Genomic DNA, 27,744 nt, shown 5'->3' with positions numbered 1-27,744 from the left:
CCGAAGAGCGGCGACTTCCAGAAAGGCTGGAGGAGGAAAAGCTGGAGGAGGAGGAGAGAGGCAAGAAGATGTAAATGAAATAGGGTCTCCCAACCCCGGTAGCCTTTGGTTTGTTGTTGTTTTTCTTTCCATGAGTGTAGAAGTTGCCTCCTCTTCAATTGCTGCTGCTGTAGATGTGCAGAGGCAGCTTGAGCTCATCCCACTGCTCCCCGTGCCACGACAGGGAAGTTTTTTGTCTTCTGGGCTCCTGCAGGAGCAAACCTAAAGAAAACGGTGCCGAAGACGGAGAGGGAGTGACCTCGGAGCCGTCTTGCCCAGGTTTGTGGATGCCTCGGAGATGTTTGAGCATCCTGAAAGTCAACGCGCTTGGAGCTGAAAGGAGCCCTTCGGTCTTCAGACCCTTCACAAAGCTGCAAGTGTGGGTTTGTACCGTGAAGACCATCATCAGAAGCTGTTGGGCATGGCTCAAGAAGGGAGAAAACGATGGTGTTAGGAAGAATCACTTCTTGGCTCTTTGTGACCCAAGCACTCACCTTCTTGTCCCTCTTGGTTGGGTTCCTTGCTGGGAGCCCTTCAGCTTTCATTTTCCTCTTCCTCCTCTCTTTCTTTCCTCTCCTACAGCTTCGTAGACTCGAAGAGGAAAGGTTGGCGTCAAACGAGGTAGGAAGGAGCCTGGCAGCCCCGCGCTGTCTGTTCGAGGTGGGATGTGCCCGTACGGGATTTGGAGACATCTCCGGGCTGCTCCCAGGACCATATGGGCAGCGCACACGTGGCTGCGCTCAGATGCTGCTCCGGGTGACTTCCCAAAACCTGCGGCACCTCGCGTCGCAATCACAAAATCATCTGGGTTGGAAGAGGCCTCGCCAGATGTGCGGGGCCAGGCTGCCTCGAGCCGTCGTCAGCCGCAGCTCGGAGCCCAGGCAGGAGTTTTCGCAGCTCCCCAGCATGCCACATCAACAATTCCCTTCTCTTCAAACAAAATTCAGGGCTCCCAAACAGGAGCACATGTGCTTCCAGGTGGCACTCCTGTCTTCAGATGTTCAGCTCTCATCCCTTCCCTGTGCTTGAAACAGAGAATGTGCCAAAGGAAAATAGAAAAAAAAAAAAAAAAGAAAGAAAAAAAAAACTTGACTGCCAGTAGTAGCAATTTTGAACTCTTGTATTCCTGCAACTTTTGGGTTATTCTCCAGAAATGCTTGGATAATATCGATCGTTTACTTTTAGTGAGCTCATCTTTGGACATTTCGTGCTGCCAGGCTCTTAGAGGTGTGTTGCAAGCAATTAATTGAAGTCGTAGAGCTTTCAGCAGCAGCTGTGTTACCCAGTTTCCCCACTGGAAGATTGAGAGACGATGGGCAGAAGGGGAAAAGACAGGGCAGTGTCCTAAATCCATTCCCTTTTAGCCCTTATCACTTTTTTTTTTATGAAATGGTCACTTTTAGAAGAACTGGAGGCATGGCTCTGTCCCCTAATTGCTCTTGGTTTGTACTCTGGCCACTCACCATGAAATGAATTCATAAATGAAGGCAACTTCTTCAAGTCGATAAAAATACACGTGCTGCTTTCGTGCCTACCAGAGCACCAACAACCCCAAACCAACCATACCTTTACTAACATGAAAATCTCTTCTCTTGCAGGTCGTTGGTCTTCTCCTACCCAACCAGACGCTGGCATCCACTGTTTTTTGGCAGGTAACGCTCGTCTGCTTCTATGCACTGAATGGGTAGAGAGTGTAATGAAAGGGAAAGCAGCCTCTGGCTTTGTTAAGAGGAAGGTGATGAGGCTGGGTGTGATCACAGAAGGGTTTGGCAGGTCTGGAGTGGGCTGTGAGCGAAGGGTTGGGTCTGCTTTGTCATGCCCAGCAGTTTGTGCCATCGTAAGGAGGATGTAACTAAGTGTAAGGGGAGGAAGTGTGAGCATGAATGAGTTATAACCACAGTAAACGCCCCAATTAAGTAATATTTCAGCACTAACTGGAAAAAAAAATAATCTTATTTTCATTTTTAGCTGCAAATGTCTTTTTATTATCCAGTGTAACTGCCAGGAGAGAATGACACAGCTAGGAAATGTCAAAGCAGAACAGGATCTGCCTCGGATGTCAGAAAGACTGCACAACTGAGAATATGTAGGTGCATCCCAGCAACTCATGATTTGGTGCGTTTAGCTGTGAGTTCATGTCTCTGGAAGGCAATTTGCCTTCTTGGCTTTAGGCTTGGAAGACGGAAAGAGTTGGCTTTGGGTAGGTTGGCGATCTGGAGACAGCTACTGCAAGGTGTCTTGAAATTTGCTCAGGTTGGGAGCTCCTGCTCCCCCATCTCTCTGCAGCTGGTCCAAAAGCAGTCAGGGGAAGCCTTCAGCTTTAAAAGGAGGGGGGATCCTTTTAAAACTAGACAGAATATTTCCGACACAAAATCGAAACAAGCCCACTCGAGAGGGAGGTGACAGCAGGCCAGCCAGTGAGTGTAGTGTGCCTGAGACACCGGGGTTTTATGGACGGGTCTCAACTCTTCCAGCTCGTAGCCTGCTGGACTGATATCCAACAAGATAGCCCCAAATTGTATTGATATTTTGGAGGTCCTTCCTTGAATTTCCTCTTTTCTTGCTCCAGTAGTATCACCAGCATCAAACTCCTGAGCCAGAGAGCATCCAAATTTAGCTTCTAAATTGCTCCGTACCACGATCTTGAAATTCGTTTTCAGATCTAGTTGTTTAGTTTCGGGAACCAGAGCTCGTGCACGTGCTTCTGTATGGGAGCAGAGCTGGTGAAAACTGCGGGCGTTGGTTTTTCTGTCTCGCTTTGAAGGGCATCAGACCAGAACTGGTGCGTGCACGAGCCTTCGAAAAGATGTGGCAAGTCCCAGGCAGGCCCAAACGAAGACGTCGCTCCCGTGCTCGTAGATCTTATTTTTTGTGAAGTTATATTTATCTCTTTCTCTTTTTGTTTCCCCTTCAGTGGTTGAATCAGAGCCACAATGCATGCGTCAACTATGCAAACCGCAACGCGACAAAGGTGAGGAGACCCAACATATGCAGCGCGTGCTGCACGTTAGCTCTGTTTTGACACGGAAACATAAGCCTTGTCTCTTTGCTGTTAATAGAAACTGCGGAGTAGGCACTGTGACGAATTTATAGATTGCCCATTCTCCCGAATCCACTTCCATTTTAAACTCCAGCTCTAAATGGCAGGAGGATCTCAAAGGCACTCGAGGCTCACGAGCGATGCTCAACGCCTTCGTGCTTAATTTATAGTCTAAATGGTATGAAATGGTTTAATTTGATACGTAAATGAACACGAAGGGAGATGATGTCTGTTTGGGTGTTTGGATAGCAAAAGAAGGGGCCATGATCACATTTTTGTGTCGTAAGGACTTCCTACATGTCCCTAGGAGCGCTCCCATGAATGGTCCTGCTCTCTTCCTGTTACTGCAATGTCGATCATCTCTTGTTGGGATGTGAGACATCAAGACAAGAAGCTAAAATGGAAGGAATCCAACTCACTGAGATAACATTTCAAGGACAAATATTTTATGCAGAGAGTTTGGGGTTCACCACTAGTGATTAGAATGCCAATTTAGTCTTCTTTTTTCTTTTTTTTCCTTTTTTTTTTTTTTTTTTACCATTTGTTGAATTCCATTCACATACTTTCTTTGAGCTGCTACTATTATAATTTTATGATGCCAATTAATTTTCCATTCCCTTTACCCTTGCTCATGAGGTCAGAATGTTCCTTGCTTTTGCCGCTGCGAGACGACAGACCATGTGTCACCGAACAATATGACAAAACGAAACCTGTCTCTGGTTTAAAACAAATACAAAAAAAAAATCAAGAGCTTGGTTGTATTTTAATAACCAGAAGTTTGTTTATTGAAAATATGTTTTGTTTTTCTTTCCAAAGCCTTCTCCGACGTCCAAGTTCATCCAGGGCTACTTGGGAGCTGTCATAAGTGCTGTCTCAATAGCAGTGGGTAACGCTTTGTATCTGTATCTTCCCCTACTCGTAACTGCTCCCTTACAGTAGTACTGCAGTGCTTGTGAGATGTTTCTTTGAATTGCCAAGCATGTTTCTATTTTAACTGACATAATTCAGTCCAAATAACGAGGAAATATTTTAACCGTGAGATGTCCCTGTCCGTGCATGCCCAAACTTTTCAGCAGAAGGAGACTTCTACCAGTGATTGCTTCCAGCATGTCCTGCTCTGTGCTCTGCTTGCGTCCCGGATTGTGCCTTTGCTGCTGGGTGACTCAAATTATCCACGTGTGCAGTAAGTTCTGGTGAATGAGCCTAGTCTAAGTCAAAATGCCAGCCTGAGTGACCCTGAGGCTGCAGGGTGGCAGCGTGAGAGCTGCTGCGCTGAGCTTTTTGGAGGTGGTCCCCTGGGGGCTCCGCACCTTGAGCTAAAGGAGCAGCAGAGCTCCAAGTGATGGCTTTTACCCGCGGGCAGCGTTCAAGCTGGAGCCTGGTGTTGGAGTCAGAGCTAAAGTAATCTGCATTAGAGGAGCTTTTAAATGATAACATTGCTAAAATCCTACTCCGGGGGTGTCATCATCAGAATTGTGGTTTGATGCTTCTGGACCACGAGGTCACATCTTTGGCAGCTAATTCCCAAGGAGGCAGGTGCGTTTTTAGGAGCAACTTCAACAAGTTCTTTCCTTCAGTGGCTTTTCGAATAAGCCTCTGAAATGTATGGTTGTAGCCACGTTTCCTAAGGTACCCTGGGGAAGAGGCTGCATGGGCTTGCTCAGATTTCTTTACAAGGTGCAGTTCGTAAAGTCACAGAGCAATGGAGTGACTTGGGTTGGAGGGGACCTCAGAGTCCCCCCAGCACCGTGCCATGGGCAGGGCCCCCTGCCCCCAGCCCCTGTTGCCCCCAGCCCCATCCAGCCTGGCCTTGGGCACTGCCAGGGATGGGGAGTAAAGAATTTCTTCCCTCCATCCATTATAAAACTATTCTCTTTCATTTCAAAACTGTCACCCCTTTTTCTTCTCTAGAGCAAGCTGGGGATCGATAACAGAATTACAGAGGCAGAAGCTTTACCAGATACTCTTCTTCCTGGTAGTTTTCCATATTTCTGGCTTGGCTTGCTCGCTGGCTGCTGCTCCCCTACCAGAATTAACCCAGCCCCACGTATTGACCAGCCTGGCGTTGATGTGAGCTCCCAAACTTCCTAACCCCGTGTCGATGCGTGCGCACCAGCAGCTCTCCGTGAGCTGTTCCCTGCTGTAGCACAGGAGAGCTTCACCATCCCTTCTGGTCCTTACTTCAGGACTTTTCCCACCTTGTGAATTCACCAAAGCAAAATGCTCCAGCTTGATGTGCTGCTGCTGCCCACCACCTCCTTTCCAGCCACCGGCAAGCACAGCTGCAGCAGAGGGATGCTAACGGATCATTTCCCCTCGTTGGCATTAATTCCTCTCCGTTTTGGCAACAGGAGCAGATAGAGGGCAGGAGACATGGAGAAGTGATGTTGGCAGTTTTGTCACCCCGAGGAGCTGACAGGCTTTGGTAAGGAATCCCCTGTCCCGTGGTGGGACGGCTGATGCAGCTTTCTGATATCCCTGCTCCCTCCTGTGCTGCCTGCAGAGGAGCTGAAGCAAAAAGATAGATCTACAGTGCAAAGGGGGCTTTGTGGGACCACCGGTGGTGGTGGGAGAAACTCATTCCCTGAAGAATTGTGAAAACCAAGACCTGGGGATCACAGAAATCGTTGCAAGCCAGCAGCGACCTGCTGGAGCTGCAGGGTGGCTGTCACCACCGGTGACAAGCACGAGGGTGGCTCGTCAGGCTGCTGATACCACGCCACGATGGGCACACTGAGCTGGACTGCCACGGGGGTGCCAAAATTTTGTACACAATGGCACAGCAGCTGTTTGGAGCTCTGAGGGGCAAAAGTTTTGTTGTAGGGGGCTGCAGCCCTCCGAAACCCACTGATGTGGCCAGGGGGACAGCAGGGTTCGGCGGGTTTTATGGATGCTTCCTCCTTGCTGGTGTTTGGAGGAGTTTTGTAGCTGTTGGATTAAGCTTTGGCGCTTTAGGTGTGCTCGCTGGGGACCCTTGTAAAGCCCAGGTGAAGCCAGCCCACCCCGCTGTCCCCGTGCAGAGGAGCACGAGCTGCTGCGGAGGAGCCCCGCCGATCCCTGTTGCATCCTCAAATCCCCACACAGAGCAAATCCTGCAGGCAGGGAGTGATTTTTTATGCTGTAAATATCTGGATTAATAGATTAATAACCGGCGTCTCCTCGAGCAGTTTTCTTTTTCTTTTTTTTTTTTTTTCTTTTAATGATGATGACAAATAATTTAGCGCTCGCCTCAAGTTTCCTCACGCTGGATCCTGAAGGCTTCAGCCCTCATTAACTGATCTCTGCTGTCAGTTAGCAGCAGATCACCTCCCAGTGTGAGCCTATTAGGACCAGATGACCTGAAAACAAGTGCCACTGCCTCCAGTGGTCTGCTGAGCCCCGGTATTAATTAAAGCGAGCCCCTTCCATGTTTGCAGTTGGCAAGCGACGCAGGGAAAAGGCTGGTGGAGTGACAGAGCAGGCGAGTTGTGAGCGTGCCTCCCGTCAGCTTAACCCTCTGTGGCTTCATCCCGAGCGAGGGACAAACAAACGGCTTCCTCACACAGAGGGAAGAGCAGATTTTGGCTTTTCTCTTTTTGTAATTAAACTAGGAGCCTCGGCGAATCTTTGCAAATAACCTGATTATTCTCCCAGTTCCGAGAGGGGGAAATTGCTGGCACGGAGAAGCAGCACGGACCCAGCTCTGGGTCTGGGTTCCCTGCTTTGCAGACCTTCAGGATGAGATTTTAGAGGATTTTTTTTATTTTTTTTAATATTCCTTTTCAATATTTGTCAGTATTTATTTTTTCAATATTTTTTCTCCTTTTTTCCCCACCTACTCCCAACCCAGTTCCCGGTTCAGCTTTGGGTAAAGAAATCTCTGCCAGGATTGCGTTTCTCCTCCAGCGTGGCACCAGCTGAAGTGATCACTTATAAGGAGGTTGGAGAGGACATCAGGAGGAGAAACCTTCAGAGTGGCTGCAGGTAGAGAGGTGGAAGAGCCGATGCAGCAAATTTCCCCCACCTCTACCCCCCTGGCTCTTCACACAGGGCACTTGCACCCCATTTTCTGAAGGCACCACGTCTGCAGAAAGCTCTCACCACTCCTGGCGTCTCAGCGCTGTGTTTTTGGGATGCCCTATAGTTGGTGATTTCTGGTTACCCTTAGGTAACCTAAATCTGTGCTCCTCCTCCCGCGATTTCGGTTTATTTTTGTCGTGTTCTCCATGCGCCAGCCTCCCTCCTGCCTTTTGTTTTGATCGTTCCAGATTTGCAGCTCTTCTGAACATGGAGTGGTAATTGTTGTTTTTTGGTTTTTTTTTTTAAACAATTGAGTGGATTCCTGGGATTAGGCCTTGGTTTCTGATAGCTGGCTGCTGTTCCTGATGCACAATTACCACCAGCTGCTTTTCCCGAGGAAGGCAAGCAAAGGCAGAGAGCAGTAATAAGAGCTGAGAAAGACCAAGGGCATTTTAAATTTTTTCCCCAAATATTCTAGCGCCAAGAACCGCACTAATCAGAGGGTTTGTAATTACACAGAAAATCCTTCCAGCAGGGAGAGACACACACACTCTCTGCTAATTCTGTCAAGCTTTTAAGAGGTTAAAAAAGCTCCATAACCAAACCCAACTTGATTATTAATGCTGGTGATAACTTTTTTGCATACTTTATGTTTCTTAGTTTCTGATCCAAGCTTGATTTGCCCTTTTGTTGCTCATCCTTTTTTGCTTCTGCCTCAGCTGTTTGGCATTGGGGCCTTCAAGTCTGACTTCAGCTCGAGGTGGTTCCTGCAGCTGCAGATAAATGCATGCAAATCAAACCCCATCAGGCCAAGAGCCATGAGCAGGTGCTCTGCTTGCTGCAATGTCACTGGTGGAGAGAGCTGCAGGTTGGGGACCGTGAGACCACGGTGGTGAGTCGCTGGGTTTCTCCCTTTCCCACTGTTTTCCCTGTTCTGGAGCAGAAATTTGTGCAGCAGGTTTTTAACTTCAGCGGCTGCAGCCTCAGCTTCTGCCGAGACCACCCTGCAAGGAGCTGAGCCAAGGTGCAGGTTGTCCTTCCAGCCTCTCCTGCCCGCTGAAAGCCTCCTCTTGCAGCAAGAAATCCCTCCTGTCCTTGTAGATATTTCATAGGTCATCCTGGGGCAACCTTCTCCTGTACCAAAGCCTTGGTGAGGTTATTTCTGAGAAAATACGAGTGGTTTGTTGGAAAAGAAGCAGCAGCTTCCTGCAGAGGTGTGTGCACGAGGATGCCCTGCTGTCTGCCCGGGCTGCATGTCTAAATCTGCACAAAAAAAAAAAAAAAAAAAAAAAAAAACAGAGCTGGTGGATGTGTGGAGCTGCTTGCACGCTGAGCTCTGCACAGCTTCTGTCACCCCTGGAAATGAGGCTTCTGGGGCCTCTCGGAGTTTCTGTAGGGTTTCTGCCTGGCTTCTGGTTTCTTGAAACGTGGTCGTTTGTCCTGGAGATTTTTTTCTTGTAGTCCCACGGGGTTCGTGGGTTCCGATTCGTGCAGGAATCTCAGCTGCAGTCGGAACGGGTTGAGCACAGAGGTTGTGCAAAATGTAGATCTGTTAACTTTACATTCAGCTGTAAAAAAACCACCAGCATCCAAAAAAACCCACAACGGTGCAGGAGTCCAACCAGCAAAGCCCAGTGCGTGTCTGAGAGATTGAAGCAGAGTTTGCTTTAAGACAAATGGACGTTGCAAAAATGATGGTTTCAATCCAGGCTGTCTTTTTTTTCCACCCCAGCAAAAGCATCTTGTAAAACCAAAACGTGCTTTGTCTTAGAAACACCCCTACAACCCGAGACATCCTCGCAGCCGTGTGGGATTTCAGCAGGGAGATTTATTTACCTTCTCCTGAGGAAGCTGAGAGGTGAGGACTGCTCAGGCCTAAGCTTGTAGCTGTAAAATAATATCAGCGTTGTGCTGCTTGCGTCGCAGCCAGATTTTTGGCACTACCTGGCCCCGCGGCTCAGCGAGCTGTGTGGCTGCTGTTCACAGGGGATAGGTGTGCTTCGAAGTGCAGGCTTAAAAATCTGCCACCAGGGAGTGAGAATAACAAAAAATTACATTTAAATACTGCAGCTCTGTCCTTAAAAAGAAATAAAACTAGAGGACAGGGCGTTTATCCAAAGCTAGAGGAGAACCTAAGGCATTAAGGAGATAAATCAGAGTGGGGCTGGCTCATTGCACTTGAAAAATTCAAGAGCAGAAAAAAAAACAGCATCTTAACCTCGTGTCCTTGTCCAGGATCACTTGTTGGACCTAGGAGGTGCTCGGGCTGCTCTGCACATCGCTGCCTGGGACTGGGTGTAGCGGTCCAGAGCCCTCCCGTGCCGGTGCCGTAGCTGGCTGCCCGCTCTCCCTCCTCCCCGTGGCACCGAGCTCACACACACACACACCATTTTTCTCTCTCCTCTCCAGGTGAAGGTGCCCCTGTGGATTTTTCTAATCCCAGCTCCCTCTTCCCGATAATTGTTTGTGAGCTGCTGCATCGACAGCCCGCGGATCTGCTGTGATGCCCGTAATCAGCTCGGGAGCCTCCCACTGCCCGGGGGCTGCTTTGGGGTGGGAGCAGGATTTGGGGCACCCTTGGGGATCAGTCTTTATGGGGAGCTTGTGAGAGCAGGTATCAACCACACGGTTTTATTTAATGAAGCTCAGGCAGCTTTTACACCAAATTTTATCACCCGCTCCCCCAAATGGTATCCCCTCCTCGCTCCCAATTCCCCCATAAAGATTGATCCCCAAGGGTGCCCCCGTCCTCCTCTTTGTTCCCCATCATCTGCCATGTCCAGTTTCTCTCCTTATCCCTGTTAATCCTCTCTTCTCCTGCTCCTACCTCTGTATTCTCACCTCTTTCTCCAAACCGTGCCATTTTCACCCAGCAAAGCGCCCAGCTCGTTCCCTTTCTGCCTTCATTTTGGGGCTGACCAACCTTTCCTCCTTCCCTGCTCTTTTGCTCCTCTCCCCGTTCTCCCTCCACCCGCTTCCTTTTTGCTTTCCCTTCCCTGTGCTCCTCCGTTCTGTTCTCCTTGCCTTGGTAAAGCTCCAGTTGGTAAGCGGCCCAGTTTCCCATCTCTCTGCCTCCATCTTCACCTCTCAGCCCTAATGAAGGATTTTTTTTTCCTTCCTCCTCCTAATGCTCTTTTCTTTAGTTCGGCTGGATGGGGCTCATCAGATCCAATTAGTGCCGTGGTGTTTTAATTCAGCAATCTGGTGATTTGGGGGCTGAAGGATAAGCTCCCTATGAGCCGTTCCCTCCTTCCCCATTGACTTGAAGTCACTGGGACCAGTTCGTGCTCTGGTGCTCCCTTTTGCCCAAAAGCTGCTGAAACCTGGGAAAGTCGAATCCCTTAAATCAGCAGAGACCTCACCAACGTGGTGAGTGGAGCGTGGAGAGCTGCCCAGCAGCATCCACCTTGCGTGTGGCCTCCTGTTTTATAAATATTGTCAAAATTAAGTGAAATAACTTCTTTGCAAGCAAACCACTGATGTATGGAACTGGTTTGAGAGCAGTAGGGTCGGATCTCTATCAAGTGGCTCAGTAGTTGCCAGCCTTAGGGACACAAATCCCAATTCTCAGGCTTCAAAAATACTTATAGAGAGAAAAAAGTTAATTTTTAGTTAATTTTCAAAATAAAAAGGGATTTTTTTGTTCTGTCACGTGGTTTTCATGCTTTTTAAATTCATGTCTTAGGGGGTGTGAAGTCAGAACAGCCCCAAAACCGAGGTTTCTCCTGCTTGCCAGGATGCTCCATCAACCAAAATGAGCAAAGGCTTTGTTGAAAGAACCCCCAAAGAAAAAAAATAAAAAAGGCAATTTAAAAGAGCTGGATCTGTCCCCTAGTCTGGGCTGCAGCCTGGGAATATCCTGAACCAGTTCTGCACTGAAATTGTGATTTAAAAACGCATCGTCTTGCCAGAAATTAGACATCGCCAGCGTGGAGATCTTCATCCAAGCTCAGCCCCTGGGCTCCTGCCACGGGCAGCAGAGCTGAATGGGCACCGCTGGGGGGGGTTTAATTTGAGCTCACGTCAATATCTATCTTGGGAGGGGAATAAACACCCCGAAAAAGGCACATTTCCATGGGCTGGGCTGCAAAGGGAGCCCATCTGGAGGCACCACGGCTGCTCTGCTGAATCCCACCTGACGCCGCGACGTGTCTGCGCAGCGCCAGCGCGGTGGCTCCCGGAGCTGTGACTCAGGCTGTAGGCAGCCTGGTGATAATAATCCTCCCGCGGCTGTTTTTCTCAGCTCCCGGGATGAATTTGACTCCGTAGTCGGTGTTCTTGGGCCAACCCCTAGGAATTAAAGCCCCCTGTTGCTGGTGGAGGGCTGGGATTTGGGGGGTACCCAACCGTGGCTGGGCGCTGTCCTGGGGGTGCTGCCATCCCCTTGGTGACCTGCAGGAAGGAGACCACAGTTGGCCAAAATCATAATAAAACTGCTAAAAACAAAACCTTATCGCTCCTAAATGTAGTTTCCAGAGGCTGGAAACCCAAGGAAATTTGGGATCCACGCAGATTAGCTGTCTCCAGGCTATAAATACCCGAATCCACGGGGCAGCACCGGCGACGCCAGCTGAGAACTGTTGTAGCTTTGCTTTTCCAGGCACGTTTTTTGGGCTGCTGTCTGGAAGCGTTCAGATTCTGCAAATCCCAGTACTCGGGGAAATGTAAGAAAATAGCATTCGGTCAGTTTTGAGTGGGAAGAAGAAGGAGACAAAACCCTTATTCGTGATGGGAATAAGAAGAAACACCGCGGGGATGCTCCTCTCTTGGGATCGGCCAACGTGGCCGAGGACGGGAGGAAAGGATCCCTTTGGGGTCTTGGTGGAGGTTCTGGAAATGCTCCATGGGTGTTGAAAACCAGAAATGTGCTTATGCAGGGCTTGCCCAGCAGTTGTGCTTCTCCACATCTTCCTCGCAGCCTACAAAGAGACGAGATGCGCTGCGGATGCATGTATAATGTAGCAGCTTGCAAAATATGTTCTCCCATGCTTGGCTTTTTTTTTTTTAAAAAAAGCCCCCAAATCACTATTTGCTGGCAGGTTTTTGGCTTTGGCTGATTTTTTTTTTTTTTTGAGTTTTGCTGCATTTTTTTGGCTGAAAACGTTTTGGCCAGGCGCTGCGAGCGACTTCCATTTTCGGCCGAAAATTCCCCCACTCGGGGGCCGTTGGGTTTCGTTTTTGTTTTTTTCGGCTGGGAAAGAAGAAATATTGAGTGATCGGAAGGCGGAATAGGTTCCTTGCGAATAGGTCTGTTTAGTTAATGACCCCGTTTCTGGGGCTGGGTTAATTAATCACCCCGTTTCTGCTGGAAACAAACGCTGGTGGAGGTTCTCCAATTATCGCCGATGCCCGGCGGCAGGGCTGCGAAGGCAGGGAGTCTCCTCCGCGCTGCCTGCAGCACGTCTGCCGTGCCTTGGATCCCCGCAAAACCATAGAAATCTGCATTATTCAAGCGCTGGAGGAGGCAACAAAAAAAAGATGTGCGGTTACAATGAGCTGCCTCCCATCTCTTGCCTCTTCAGAGCTCCGTCATGGCCCAAATGCTTGCGTTGGAGGGAGGTGCGGGGGTTTTTCGTGGCCCCACAAAGAGGGATGAGTTGTGTTGGGGCAACCACCACCAGGGATGTGCGTTTTTTTGGGGTTGGGACCCCCCAGCCCCAGCGATTTTGTGCTAGGAGGGAAAACCAGCAAGGAGCAGCTGGGAAAACGCTGCTGGAAGGGGTAAAAACGCAGCGAGGGGCATTCCCCTAAGGGCGTCGCAGGGGTTTGTAGCCTGATTTTGGGCTGGAAATGGCTTAAATTTCCTCAAGGGTTGAGCCCAACGCAGCAGAAGGGATTTAGTCCTCAAAAGGAGCATGGAGAGAGACCCCAAAGTGTCACTGCAAAGGGTGCTTGTGTTGTCTGCAAGCTGTGGCTTCTGTCCCGTTCCTTTTGGCTAAATGTTGCCCTTTCTCTGTTTTTTTTTCTCTTCTAAGGTTGGCCTTAATGTCCTGGTGCAGAGAGCGAACAAGTTTACCCCCGCCACGCGTCTCTTGATCCAGAGGTTTGTGCCATTCCCTGCTGTCGGTAAGAAACGCTGCCTTTTTTCTGTATTCACCTCGCCCTTACGCCAACACAAAGCACCAAAACGTGTCCCAGGCTCCTGCCTCTCCGCTGTGCCCTTCTTGGGATGGCCGGGATGCTGCTGAGCCACAGGAAAACTCAGCCCAGAGGTGGTGTGGCAGCTTGCAAAGCCCCATCCGGCTGCACTTTCCTCTTCCAGGCAGCTGAAATAACCACCACGAGTTTTTTTATTATTTTTCCCATAGAAATGGAGTGAAATGCTCCTGTTCTGAATGCACGGATTTCTAAAAACCACTGATTTAAACAAAAAAGACCAATGTGCATGGAGAATTCGGGCTGATGCGGGCTTGTTAGGGCACAAAATTATGGTCTGTGGTTTGTCAGCGGACTGCCAGTGTCTGGGGACACATGGGGGACTCAGGCTTTGCTAAACCCAGTGCTAAATTTGCTAAATTCAGCAAATTGTGAGTTGGTTTCGTTGGGAAGAAATCTTCAGTGCTGTCGGGGTTATTTTACATCTATATCTACATATCTCTATATATTTTTATATATAGATATATTTCAATATGTTTTTAATATATTATTTTATATCTATATATATTTTTTCCATAAAGACAGTGCAAACACATTTTTGTCCAAGCACGGAGGAAACCAATTGCCCAAGGGTTTTGCTCCTGGGTGCAGGTCCCTTCTCAAACTCCTTGATCCCAAACTTCCCTTCAGGCTTTTCCCTTTGCAGTCCAAGTTCTCAGAGCTTCTTCCAAGCGTGACCGAGTTGCCTCCTCTGGTCCTTCTGCTCCTTTTTTTTGCACAGAGCCTGTTGCTCTGCCTCTCCTGCCTGCAGTTCCCAGATTTTTGTGCCTTTTTTTTCCTCTTTTCCTGCCAGAAAACCAGCTGCTTGCCCTTCGAGCAGAGCAGGGACAACAGAGATTAGGGTCTCAGTCGCTCAGCCCTTACACAAGGCATCTGGGGATGTTGCTGTTGCCTCCCCAGAGCCTATTTTCAGAGCTTTTCAGCTTCCTTTTGCTTTTTGGAGCCGGGAGGGCACTGGAGGTGAGCACCAGCCCCGAGAGGCTGCTCGGAGGCTGGGTTGGAGGCAGAGATGCACGCGGGAAGCCTTCACCTCCGGGCTCTTCTGTTTGTGTCCCAAGGTGTCGGGAGCAGGAGGTTACGCCTGTGTCAGCGTTGATTGAGGGCCCGTAATTAATTTGTTTAGCCCGTAATTAATTCTTCTTTTATTTGTGTACTGTCATGCTTCATTATGTGCCAGGACATCAGGAATCCTCCTCCTAATTGCTGTTTTGCGGCTCTGAAAGCTGCAAGGCGCTGCTTTGCAGACCTGGACAAACTGGTTAATTAAGACGTGCCTTCCCCTTGCTTCTGAGCTGCCAGCCCTCGGCAGAAGGGCAGGATTTAACATTTTCTACGCGAAAAGCCAGGAGCTGGTGCTAGCCTCTTGCTCCACCACCGTGCACGGCATCGAGCAGATTCCCCGTGCATCTTCCTTCCCCTCTCTCCCCATCCCACCGACCTGGGCTGAGATGCTCTTGGCAGCGTGTCCATCTCCTCAGGGCCCTGAAACTGTTGTTTTCACCCAGAAAACAGAACAGAAATGCTGCTTCCAGGATATATTTAACAAACCTGCACATGGGGCAGCCCGTGGAGGTGGCCAAAGCTCCGTGTGTGCAGCTGGGTTGGCACAAAAGGGTTGGCACAAAAGGCTTCGCGCTCGCTGTCGGCCACCCCGGCACATCATCTCTTCACCAGGAGGGGTTTTTTTGGGGCAGGGAGGGCAAATCTGGAGGAATTTCAGCAGGAAGGAGCATTGTGGTGGTGTGTTCTGGAGCCTGGCTGTTCCCAGGGCTGAGCAAGTAGGAGCTGGAACCTTTTTCAGGCTCCAAAACCCCCCCCAAAGGTACCCAAAACCCCCAAAGTTGCTTCCCAGGTCTGCTCCAGAGGAGGTTACAGCTGGTGGAACGACGCCCCTCGGAGGGAAGGGAGGTGAGGAGGAGGATGGTTTTCTTCTCCTGGGAAACATTTCTGTGGTTTGGTTATTTTTTATTTTTGTTCTGTTTTAAATGGAGTTAAATCTGTGAAATGTGTTGCTGAGGCTGTGCACATGGGCATGTCTGAGCCCCCTGGTTTAGAAATCCGTACAGAGAGAGTTCAGCAGTGGATTGGTTTGTACCCAAATCCAGTTTCAAGTAAGTGCTTTCCCAAGAGTAGTTTCTATGCTTTTACCATTTTTTTTTTTCCAAATTCTGAAAATCAAATTGTCTTCACGTGTATTTGTGCATTTGTGTGAAGTTGACCTGCAGCAGGATTTCTGCTTTCCATGTGTGTGTTACTGAAACAAACCAGGGCTTGTCTCAAACAAACACGCTGGAATCGGGTCTGGAGTTTGGGATGCGGACAACGAAGCCCTAGATATAAAGATTCAGAGACACATTTTGGTGTCTGGTGAGCTTTGGGTCTGGAAACATAACCCCAAACCTCACAGCCTGCGTGGCACAGAGCATCGCTGCTGGCACGGTTTGGCTGCCAGCTACAAGTCCAGGGCATGGCAGTATTTAAAAAAGAAAAAGAAAAAAAATGGGACTAAACTTTAATGAAATGCTTGTTTTGTTTTTTTATCACAGGGAGTTTGATAGATGGGAAGAGTGGTCCAGTAGTTAGAATATTAAAGAGAGAGACAGAGTGTGCGTGTGTGTATGTTCCTCTTATTCTGGAGTGTAAGGAGCATTTGTCACCACAAATCATCCTTGATTGCAGGGAGCTGCGTTCATATAGGGCTCACCCACCCACCACCCGCAAAAAAAATTAGACATTTGTTATATGACATGAATTGAGATTAATTAGCGAATATTAACCCATCAAGCAGCACAGAAGCACATTTTTGGAAGCAGCGGTACCGCAGCAACAGTGGGCTTGCAGTAGTTCTGGGTGGAAAAAACAAAACGTGTTGGGGAGGGGGGAGGGGGGTTGCTGGAAAATGCCAGTTTTTATCAGAAAGAAAAGTTTTGCAGGAAGGAGCAGCTCCTCTTTGGAAAATTTTAAGAATTTTCTGCAGGGACTTGGAGACCTGTGTGAGGATCCTGGAGGAGAGCAGCTCCTGGGGAGGATGTTTGTGAAGCACAAGCCCCACACGGAGCTCTAGGAACAGGATTTGGGGTGATTCTGAGAAGGCAGCGGTGCAAAAAGCTGGGAAAAGGGAGATTTTGGGGGAAGGGAACCAGATCTGTCCCCACCTGAGCCTCAGGTGTCGGGTTGTGATTTCTCAGCAGCCAGCTCGATGGCTCCAAAAGAGGCGGCAATGTCCTTCCTCCCCTCCCAAAGGGGAATTATCCCCTTTTTTTGCACTGCATCAGCCCTGAAGTGCCCATTGGGGGTTCTCAGAGCCCGTCCACGGCAGACAGCAGGGCTGGGGGAATCGAGGATGCTGTAGAGGGACTCAGCCAGGGCCCCCCTGGGAGCATCACGAGGTTTGGGTTTGGGCTGCCCTCGCCCCGTGGAGTTACAGCAGCTGAAGTGAGCTTGGGCAGCCCACATGGGGCTTTTGTCCCTGTTAGGAAAGGTTTTATTAAGCAAACAACCACAGCTCCAGCTCTGGAGTAAGTCCACAGAGCCACTTTCCCCCAAAAAATAGAAAATGAGGGCAGATAGGCAGCAGAACCACTCTTAACAGGGCACGTATCCCTAAAAGCAACCCAACCTTGTCTCTTTTGATTCAAAGAAAACTTCTGCCCTCCTGAGAGCTCAGACCTAAGCTGTCCTTCGTAGCTCAGTGCCATTTATTTCCATCACACCTGCTGAAATCCATTATTTCCGAAGAGTTTCCCCACTTTGTTTGCCCACGGACCTGGTTTGGCCATCAGGTGGAGAAATCAGGTGGAGAAATGCTGCTGTTTCTTTGTGTCAGCGTGTTTCCGATCGTGGCAAATCAAAGGAGATGATGATTATTCACGCTTCAGAACCACGTTTCACTCTCAGTACCAGAGTGAGTCCTTGACTTTAAGAAACTTCTTGGCAGACGGCTGAAATCAAAGCTTGAAGGGATGTCGTGGAGAACAGAAGCTTGCCATTTGGTATTGACCGGGGCTGCACTGCTAATCAGCATGCTTTTTCTCATCCTCAGCTAGTGCCAATATCTGCAACGTCGTCCTGATGAGGCACACGGAGCTGGAGGAAGGAATTGACGTCCTGGACAGCAACGGGAACATCGTGGGGTCTTCCAGAATCGCTGCAAAACACGTAGGTACCTGGGGTGCACCTGGGGAACGCTTACACGAGCACCTACACGGCTCCCACAGCTGTAGGAACTGATGGCTTGAAAGAGCTGGAAGTAGGTGAGCTGTATTTATCATGCACAAAGAATTAAGCAGCAGAATTTAGTGCCTCTTCGTAGCCACACGTGCAGCAGGGTGGCCACGGAGCTGGTGGGCACGAGCGTGGCACAGCCCCGTGGCTGGTGCCGTGCGTCGAGAGGGAGCAGGCTGACATCAGGAGGATCCTCTGCCACCCCGCTGCATTCACAGCCTTCGGATTTCGTTGTGGAAACTTGTAAGCCGTTCATGTTGAATAACTTACACCTTTTTCTAAATGAGGAAGACTTCATTTGCGAGCCGAGGAGCTGTTTAACCCTTGCCATGGTAAAGCTGCCTTACCGACTGCCAACCCGAGCTGTGTGAGGGTAGCCAGATGTTTGCATCCTCGTGCTCACACCTGGTTTGTTTTCCCCCGTAACCTTCTAGGCTCCGCCATCTGCTTGCAATTATTCCCTTTTCTTCCCTCCTTGCATAGTTTTGTCTTCTGAGCATCATCTGATTGTCTGAGGCGTGTTGTTTCCAAGTGGGCTTTCATCTGAAATGTAAAGCATGTACAGAAGCACACGCCCAGGCAGAGGAGTTAATAATATAATGCTTGGCATTTCTCTCCCTCCTTCTGTCCAAGGCTCTTAAGGCACTTCATAGACAGCAATTAATGTACAGATTTACAGTCTTCAGCGAGAAATGGGAGATCTCTAATATTTCTCCATATTGATGTTTAACAGGGAGCTTAAAACAATCTGTTGAAGGGCTCAGAGATGCTTGTTGGAGCCAGTTTGCCTCACTTAACATCGCTGGCTTCGAGACCCCGCTTCCCCTCTCCATCCTAATGGTCCAGGGGAAGACAGACAACACGGAACAGAAGGATTAAAACTGAAGGGACTGATTTAAGTGGAGTTCAGGCATCAGGCTTGGGAGGACTTTTGCTCAGATGTCATCTTGTCCTGACGCATCTTCCTGAGTTGCACAGCGCTGGGTTCTGTAGTGTAAAATTTGGCAGATCCTTGGCGTTATATCTGTGCCTCTCCAAAACCTCCTCCCGTTTTGGAAGGATTGGATGCTCCCAAACCTGGTTGGATGTGTACATTTCAGCTTTCCCATCCCAAACCTGTGATAACCTCTGCCCAAGGCTGGCAAAGCCCCACGCATGGGCGCAGTGCTTGGGGCATCCCAAGGGGATGCTGCCAAAAGTGGTTGGAAGAGGTAAGAGAAGGAGGCACAGTGATGTTTCTGCTCTTTCTAGAGCCCTGATGATGATGTTTAGGTCGTTTATAAGTGTCACGCTGCCAAGCTGTTCAGTTTGGTGCTTCCTGGTGAATCTGGCCAGGCAGAAAGCACCCAGAGAGGGACGACGATAGCTCTGCGGTTGGGCATCCTCCTGCAAAAGGGAGCCCAGCTTGTTACAGTGCTTTTCAGTAAACCGCTGCAGGTTAAGGTAGAGAAACTAGTCTTGGATCAAACAATTGGGTACTACATTGAAATTGAAACTCATTTAAAGGAGAAGAGATTGAGGCTGCTGCTTAACCTGTGCTGAGCTATTTCTCCTTGCAGCATCTGCCAGGCAGCACCAACATCTTTGTTTGGGAATACCACGAGGTGGTTGAGTGCTTTTGGTCCCATAAAGTACCATCAGAGAAGCTATTAGGTGCACGGCCCTACTCCCTGCATTCATCTCTCTGCTTCTTCCACTGGATTTACAACCACCCATCATTCGTAGCAACAGAGCAAAAATCAGCTCTGTACAGAGCTGCCAGCAGAGTTGAAGATGGGTGTTGATACATTTGTTCACGTACACAAGAAAATGGGATTGGTTTTAAATGTCTTGGGTCTGTTTGTTTGTTTTTCCTTCCCAGGCACTGCTAGAAACGGCCCTGACAAGAGTGGTCCTGCCGATGCCTATACTGGTTCTACCTCCAATTATTATGTCCATACTGGAAAAGTAAGTGGTGGGTACTCCAAAGGGGGGGATTTTTCAAGGAGAAGGGAGAAAAGATCCTCAGCAAGTATTATAATATGATATTTCTTAGAATTTGTTCATCATAGACATTTTTGGGCTTATTCAACTGTTCATGTTCCAGCATTTTTGGCCATTGTAGGCTGGTAAAGTGTTACATTGATGTGGTTATTTTAAATCATCTTTCTGAGCCGCCAGCAGTTTGCATAACTGTGTTGTGTGGGTCAGCATGAGCCCAAACTCTCTGAATTCAGTGGGAAAGGGTTCAGAAGCTCTCGGTCCTGCGTGCAGCAAACACTGGGGCTGCCACGTGGGGTCAGAGGAAAGGTGCTTCAAACCTAACCATCTCCTCTCACGTTTCTTACTAACAAAAAGCCCCCAAAAAACTCCACTTTTAAAGCTGCTCAGAGATATTCGGAGCCCAGCTGTTGTGTCCTTTGGGGCTCCTCTTTAGGATCTGCCTGCCCATCCCATCCCATCCCATCCCATGGAGGCTCATGGCCCGTGCTGGGGTGGGGATCACCTTGCCTTGGTTCGGAGACTGATTAGTTCATTGAAAGATGGGGGTGCTAAAGGGCTTGCTGCCTTTGTCCCTGACAGCCAAGCTGGAAGCACTCTTTAAACAAATTTGTTGATAATGGCTGCTCGAAAGCACTCCACTGACAAAGTAAATAGCAATTAGCACGATTAGGGATTGACCCATCGCTTTGGTTAGCCCTGCGTGCCCTTGTAGAAACACCCCTGGGCAATTTTCTCTCCTTAACGGAAGGCTGGGGCCGCTTCTGTAAATCCTGAGTTTGATTTTTAGCACCCAGATTTTAAAAGATTTTTATTGTCTGCACCCCTGCAGCACTCAGAGGCTCACACCGGGATCAGTCCTTCCCATGACCTGGGTGTGGGGAGAAAGACAGCAGCAAACTCTGTTTTGGAAACTCTGAAATGAGTTTTCAGCCCTTCCTGGCCAACACATTCTGGTTTTTTTCCTCTTTTTTCCTCTTTTTTTCCCAAGGGACCATGGTGGCTCCCTGCAGCAGGGCACAGTCTTATAGCTGGAGACCCTCAGGGACCAGGTGCAGATTCCAGCCCTGCTGATTTTGTGCAGAGCATTTGATTTCCTCTTCATCCTCCTCCTTAACACAAGCTGCATCCGTGCTGCAGCCTTCCCTGCTCCCACATGAGCAGACAAAAATCTTTATGCGCAAAGCCTCAAAAATTCATAGAAACCCGGTCAAAGAATGATCATCTCCAACAGGAGACATCAAGGAGCATCACGGACCACAACCTTAAATAAAACTAAGAGCAGGACTTGCTTTGCTCTTAGGCATCATCACCTCCTGCACTGACACCGCGTGGGTTACCAAAGGCACCTGTGCTTTGGGCAAGACTTACTGAAACTGAGATTATCTCTCAAGCTAAAATGTGGATCTAGACGAGGTTCTCTTCCAAAAGTCATCGTTTTATCTGATGGATTTCATCCAGGTGTGCAAGAGGGTGGCTTCCTCCTCACCGCCCCTGAATGATATAAGATGTGTGGGCACTGATTTTTGCCTAAATTCTACGCAGAGCTTTGTGGCTACGGTTTTATTTCCCTTTATGTGTCTTTGGATTCCTGGAAGTGTGAGTGAGGAACAAGAGGGAGAGGTTTTGGGGTGTAGATTGGCAAGCATCCACCTGGCACGGAAGGTGTCCCTTGCAATATCCAAGGGGTTTGCAGTCCAGGCGTGGATTTTCAGATCTTTTAAATGAAGTCAGAGGTGAAACCTCATGTTGGAAAAAAAATATGGAGCATTTGGTGAAAAGTTTAGCTTTTTTAACGTAGTAAAACTTCAGTTAGACTTTTTATTGGGGGTCACGTCCAGGCTTGTATCATCAGTTTTTTTACAGAAGTCCTTGCGGTGCCCATGGATGGGAACGCCAGCAGTGACCGTGCTGCAGCTGCCTGGGGGTCTCGCAGCACCCCAGGAGCAAGCCGCCTTCTCCCAGCAGCAGGTTTTGAATCCAAAGCTGCTCCCTCCTTTTTGTCTCGGCGTTCAGAAAGTTTATTTTAAGTGGCCAGTTCCTGGTCGTCGTCTTTCCACTTGGATCCAGGTCTTTCCTCTCTCTCAGCCATCTCTCCATCTGCATGTTTTAACTCCCCCAGCTGCCTCTCTCGTCTCTTGTGCCATTTTTTTCAGCTCTCTTGGCTTCTCTCGTCTCTTTGCCTGCTGTGTATTTTAACTCCCGGGGCCGCCTTCTCTGCTCTCCAAGTAATTCAATGTTACCTCCCACTGCCGAGCGCCGCAGCGCTCCATTCTTTCCCCATGTTTCATGCATTTCCTGCTGCTTGGACGCTCTGTTGAGGCAGCTAACATATAGAATCGATGTTTATTTTGAGACTGCATATGCCACGCGGGGAACACGGTGTCAGTTATTTCGTGCAGATGTATTCTCGTCGAAGTTTTATAAATAATAGCTGTGCTGGCAACTTTAATAGGGAGAAGTAGTGGTTTCACGTTGGCTGTGAGATGGAGAGGAGTCATCTGTGGGATCGCAGGTCGGCTGACTTCAGATCGGAAAGGAAAAGTTTGTTAGTGCCCCCGTGTCACAGAGATGTGGGGACAACTGCATCTCCTGCGTTAAGGTGGATTCCTTGCACTTCAAACGTTTTCGTTTATTCATACGCTTCTGTGAATCCTTTTATGTGATGGGATTTGAGAACCTGCACGGGTTCCTCCCAGAAAGGACCAGTAACGGGGCCATCATCCAAGACTTCTCCTGTAGTCTTTGTCAGGTTTCTGACTCCTTGCAGAACTGGAGCCCAGCACGCACAGTCTGTGTGTAGAGCATCCAGATCTGTGCACGTCCAGCCTTGGGTTCCCCTGAGCTCCGTGGTAGGAAAACTGAAATTTGGTGCAATTTGATTCACGTGCTCTGGACAAGGGATGGACAAGCAGACCACAGTGCAGCAACATCTGCCACGGACACTTTGAAGGGGAGATAGAAGAACGTGAGTGCTTCTCTTCCTTGTCTCTTTATCCTAAAGCCTCTCCTCTACCTCTCAGTACAGGCAACCTCAAAGGGTCAGAAGCACAGAAGATGGCCTGAGGATGGCCTCCAGGAGCTCACCTATATCAGGCTAGACAAGAAAAGTCCCCTGAGCTGCTGCACAGAGTTTATAGGGTGAGATAAAGCTGGAGCTGTTGGGAATGGGCAGAAGAGATGTGTCCCTGAAAGAGGAAAGCTTCTACACCTCCTTCACCACCACATCACCCTGATCTTGAGGCTTGCAGAGCTGTTAGCACCACAGCATCCTCACACGGCAGCTGTCAGGGCTCTTTTCCTCTAAATCTCATCAAATTAGGGCCGTTCCCAGGCTGGATCAACTTGCAGAGCTGCTCAGGCATAGCTAAGCCAGACTAAAGTGGGAAAAATGGATTGTCTTGAGGGATACGCGGTGCTTGGACCATGGCTCGATGGTGCTGGCTTTCTTAGCCTTAAACCACGTTTTTCACTGCAGAAATGAGTGAATTAGGAAGTCCTCCTGGACCTCGTGCTCATGGCCTTTTGCTGGAGATCTCACCCTTTAGATCTGCGTGCAGAAGGTTTCCTACAGGTGCTCTTCTTCCTCTTTCGAGTGCAAAGTCTCTGCATCCAGCTAAACCCTCGGTGAAGTTTGTTTGAACCAAACAGCTGCCAGCAGTGACACCTTAAACCGCCGTGGCTGTTTCCAAAGTAAACATTGAAACTGCTCCTTTAATTATGTCAATCAAGAAAAAAAAAAAATAAAAAATCCCCCAACATCTCTCCCTTTGCATCTGCTGTGTCCCCTGGAGCAGGCTCCGAGTCCCCAGCTGGAGCAGGAGATGCTCTTGAGCGTGGACAAAACCCTGGTGGCCCGGAGTGGCAGGCAGAGCCCTGGGTTGTTAGAGGAGCCCTATTTTCCTGAAATGACCCCAAACGAGTGAGAAAAGCTCAAACACCCTCCGCAGAGAGCAGCAAAGGTCTCTCCGAAGCACGACGTGGCACGGTGCTGGCTCCGGCAGGTCCTGAGCACGGCAGGGATTTGGGGTGCACCGCCTGGGCTGGGACAGTCCCCCCAAATTTTGTGGGGGTGTCAGATGGGTCACTGAGCCTCGGATGCTTCGGGATACCCAGAGCCTCAGCCTCCTGTGCTTTTCTTACCCTGCCGGCATCCTGGGCGTCTTGCAGTGTATGCATTAGCTCTGAACCTGTTTATACCAAACACTACAGCAACCCCACAGAATCTGTCAGCTGGGAGACTTTGGTTAACTCCTGTCATATTTAGTTTAGCATCTGACACCTCCTTCTAGACAAATACAGCTCTGGTTCACTGAACCCGATAACTCCTTTTTAGTACAGCGACTGACTTCCATATGGAATAAATTACAGTACCTCTTGAAAAACGCCAGAGGCAGCTGCCAAATTATGCAAAATTTAAACCACTAATGAACAATGTGATGAAAGTTGAATGAAGGTGTATTTACAAGAGCTACAACACGCTGTCTCTGCGGAGCAGATGTACTGTCTGTACAAGCATGCGTGTGTCTGGGGCTGTACCTACGTACACGCACGCTCATGCATATTGAAGCCACCCGTGAGGGCTCGCTGGTTTGGGTACCTCCGTGCACACTGAGTGCTACCTGGGATCAGTGAGCCAGAAGCTCCCCGGTACGTTGCTGCCTTTTTTCTGTCCACCAGGCAAATTTTCAAGAAGGAAATTGCAGGAAGAAGAAGCGTTTGGAGGCTTGGAAGGGGGTTAAAGAAACAAATCTTTTTAAAAAAAGGAGAAGAGAGAGGCGTGGAGGGAAGGTATCACAAAAATAGACCTCCTGTTTTTCATCCAAAGGCAAATGCATAAACAAATCGGCTTCTAAAGCAGGAACAATAGATCCTATTACTGTGTCTCTGCAGATTTCCAACCTGACACCTTCTCTTGGTGCAGACTTTCAGGCTCTTGGTGTTTCATCCGAGTGCCAAGGTTTGGTTCAGCAGAGCCTTGCCAACCCCGTCCCGCGTACAGGGCAGCACGTAAAGCTGCTGGTCTTGTCCAAGAACAGCTTCATATGCTTTTGCACCATGAAAACAATATTAATTCTTGTAAATATACGTAATATTCACTCTTGTGATTATAGCAGTGTGATAAAGGAGATGCCAGGGGCAAAAGTGGGCTGTCAGGAGGATCTAAAGGTCCAGAGCTTCATGGTCTAGGCAGGGCACACAGAACAATGCTGTAAAATAATTCCCTGAACAAATGAGTATTAATTTTATCGATCTTTAATCTGCTAGAATACTCTGCAATGAAACCATCGGGAAACATCAATCACTTCTTGGGGGATGGTTGAAAAGAGGGGGCTCTGATTGCGTTTGGCAGCTACCAAAACGCAGCAAGCAATAATTTAGCTGAATATCCTCCTGAGATCTGTGTCGAGAGCCACGATCCTAGGGACGGAAGAAAAGTGACCTCCCAACTAATTATGAGTCATTTATTCTGAACTACGCAAATTTTAGAATCCGAATCCCAATTAAGACATTACACTACATGTGTTAATTAGTCCCCTCTCCTTTTTACATCAAGCCATAACTCGTCTTAATTAGGAGGTCGGCCATTGTCATTTGAACTGGCCTGGGTCTGAAGCACTTTTGGAAATCACACCTGGGGGCTGTGCCGGGGATCACTTTAAATTGGTTGAGTTTTTACTTGGGTGATTATAAGGTCCCCAACAGGGCAGTAATTAAAGAGGGTGCAGCTTCCAAACCGAGGTGTCAGGGTGGCACAAGCGGTGATGTCTTGCTTCTAAACTGCTCTCCGGGGAGGCTTGGAGGAGGCTGGTTTTAGGATTTTCTCTCTTGGATCACGGCAGCTTTAGCAGAAGAACAAATCGTGTCCAGCAGTTGTCCGTCTGCGTCTCAGGGACTCGTTATCACAACTTATTGCTGCCAATTCCCAAAACGTCTCATTTACAGAGCTGGTGAATGCAGGTAGAGCATGGAGCAAGGTAAGGAGCGGGTACCTCCCCGGCTCACACAAACACTTGTGGACTTCAGCAGGAGGCTTTTGGTTTAGATCATGCTCTATTCAAAGCCAAGTACTGGAGAAGAGAAGCCTGGCTTTCACAAATCAATAGGATTGATTGTCTCATTAGCTTATTAGGGAGCAGTTGAGACATTGGAGGAGTTCCATCAGATCTTGTTTTCCTTCCCCATTTTTCCCCAAGCCCTTTTACGACGAAGACAGCTTTCAGCAAGCGTTGCTAGCAAAGGGCACGGAGTCTGAGTGTTCAGACACACACAGACAACCTACGGCAGGGTAACAAGTTCCCACACATCAGCTGCTCCGTTAGAATTCGTCAGGTGCATGCCTGCAGGAATCTGCTATCCTGCATGGGCTGCAGGCACAGGCTGCACAGCGAGATGCACCTGCAAGGTAATGTTTGTGTGTGTGTGTGCCAGACAGCTCGGATCCCAGCCTAGCAGCATGTCCTGATGTGGGAAGGGCTGTTCGCTTTGGTTTTGTCTTCTCATCCCAGTGGAAGGGCGTTAACTAGCAGATTTCTGCCCACATTTGGTGGCCCTGAGGCATCAGCATCCTCAGGGGTGGTCAGAGGATGGAGGGACACTGGCACCAAGGGACTAAGGCCATAGCTGATGACCCAGTGGCAGATCTGGCTGCCCCTCTCCATTCTTAATATCCACTGAATACTCAAGCAGAACTCACCATTTACTTGTCTTATTTCCATTTCCATGGATTGGTAGAAAAAAAGTTAATGACGGGTGTCATTTTGGTGCAGAGAGCTTCCGACCAAACCCCTCAATAATTACGTTTTACCCCCTAACGTTTGGAAGCTGTCTGCGGTCCCGTGTCCTGGAATATACTTAAAATGCCATCTTCTGTTAGCAAGATGCTGTCATTAGGTGTTAATTGCCTCGGAAGGGTCACTTAATGGGTCATTATCAGAACCTGACCTTGCGGGTAGCTTCACGAGTTTGCTGTTAACAAGGTTTGAGCTCAGACACATCCCCTGGGGACAGCTGGTGTTAAAGCATCCTTATCACCCCCTCAAAAGTTTCATGTTGAACAGATTAAGGCGTTATCAAGTTTGCTACTCCATTACCCCATTAACGAAGCCTTTTTGTCTGAAGCTGACAAAGTTCCCCATGTCTCTCAGGAGCCTGATTTCCTTCTGATTTCCTTCTGCTTTCCTTGAAGCAAGCAGCACCTGTGTGTGGCCGGATCACCCCGTGTGCAGTTGACTCACGTGTGATGTGGTTTGAAACGGGGAATTGGTCCTATTTAATATGGGAAAGTAAGAATTTAAGTGGCTGTGTAACCCCAGCAGGGGCAGAAGCTCGGTGCAGGACTCGGGGTCTTTATGGGTGAAGGTCTTCTCCTCAGCTGGGACGACCCATGAGGAGGAACCTGCACCAGTTGTGGGGGCAGCTGGTGGGTCTGGTCCATGAAATGGTCTAACAGAGCTTTTCCTTTGCAGGACGTCCCTCCTGAGGTCCCGTCCCCGGATGATTCTCCCCGTGCAAAGCCTTGTGTGCCTCGCGGCCTTCGGCCTGGCCCTCCCCTTGGCCATCAGCCTCTTCCCGCAGATGTCCGAGGTCAGTACCTGTCTGGTCCCTGCAGACAAAGGGGTACAATGTGTGCTCCTCCTTTCCATCTGTTGTACCCCTCCACGGTGATCTGCTTCTCCTGTAGGGAGATGTTTGGACTGCAAAGCGATCAAAGCACCAGGGAGCAGTGGGGCAAGCAGGCTGGAGCATTTTGGGGAGTGTATGAGGCTAATTTTCTTGGCATTTTGGAGTAATATTTACTCTGAGCCTGGGTGGTTTTCAGGGGAAAAAATCCAAAGCACTTCCCTGGATGGGTACTGCATCTCGTGGGCAGGAAAATGCAAGAGGAGAAGGTAGGATGGGAGTTTTGAAAGGGGAGCCATCAGAGGAAAACTACGCCAAGGGAACGGGCAGAAGGGCGAATGAAATGAAATCACTTGTACCTAAATCGGTTGAGCAAATTGTGAAGGTGTATTTTTTTGTGAGTCACTAATTTTGACTCTTCGGTGTTTTGAGCTTGTAGATTTGCAGATTATAAAATTGTAGATTTACTGATAGGGTCACTTACAAAGGGGTAAAACCTCTGTCAAACCAAGCAAAGGACTTTCCTAAAGTTCTTTTTGTTTCATGTAGAATGCTTAATCTGGGATCACAGTCTCTATCACAATCTCTACTAGTTATTTCCCTTTTTTTTTGTCTGGATGGGTTTATCCACAACTTCTAGCCAGGGAATCTTGTTGTACACTTGTCTGCAAGACTGAAAAACG

The 27,744-nt window shown here is 48.9% G+C and overlaps 1 protein-coding gene across 4 annotated transcripts in view; it reads left to right on the top strand.

Moving 5' to 3' along the window:
- The window catches only part of SFXN5 (sideroflexin 5), a 78,432-nt gene that overhangs the window by 35,795 nt on the left and 14,893 nt on the right, over positions 1-27,744 (top strand). For 2 of the 4 annotated variants that reach the window (XM_068679502.1, XM_068679503.1), the window contains exons 7-13: positions 1,638-1,691; positions 2,954-3,010; positions 3,896-3,961; positions 13,054-13,144; positions 17,277-17,392; positions 19,320-19,405; positions 26,908-27,025. In XM_068679502.1, coding sequence (XP_068535603.1) covers positions 1,638-1,691; positions 2,954-3,010; positions 3,896-3,961; positions 13,054-13,144; positions 17,277-17,392; positions 19,320-19,405; positions 26,908-27,025 — 588 coding nt within the window. Of the gene's footprint in view, positions 1-1,637; positions 1,692-2,953; positions 3,011-3,895; positions 3,962-13,053; positions 13,145-17,276; positions 17,393-19,319; positions 19,406-20,429; positions 24,969-26,907; positions 27,026-27,744 lie in introns of those variants that run through there. The other 2 variants (XM_068679505.1, XM_068679506.1) reach the window with 2 other exon arrangements.

The sequence above is a fragment of the Anas acuta genome, chromosome 4 (assembly GCF_963932015.1).
Source record: "Anas acuta chromosome 4, bAnaAcu1.1, whole genome shotgun sequence".
NCBI classification, from domain to species: Eukaryota; Metazoa; Chordata; class Aves; order Anseriformes; family Anatidae; genus Anas; species Anas acuta.
This window is presented reverse-complemented; position numbering and strand designations above follow the sequence as displayed.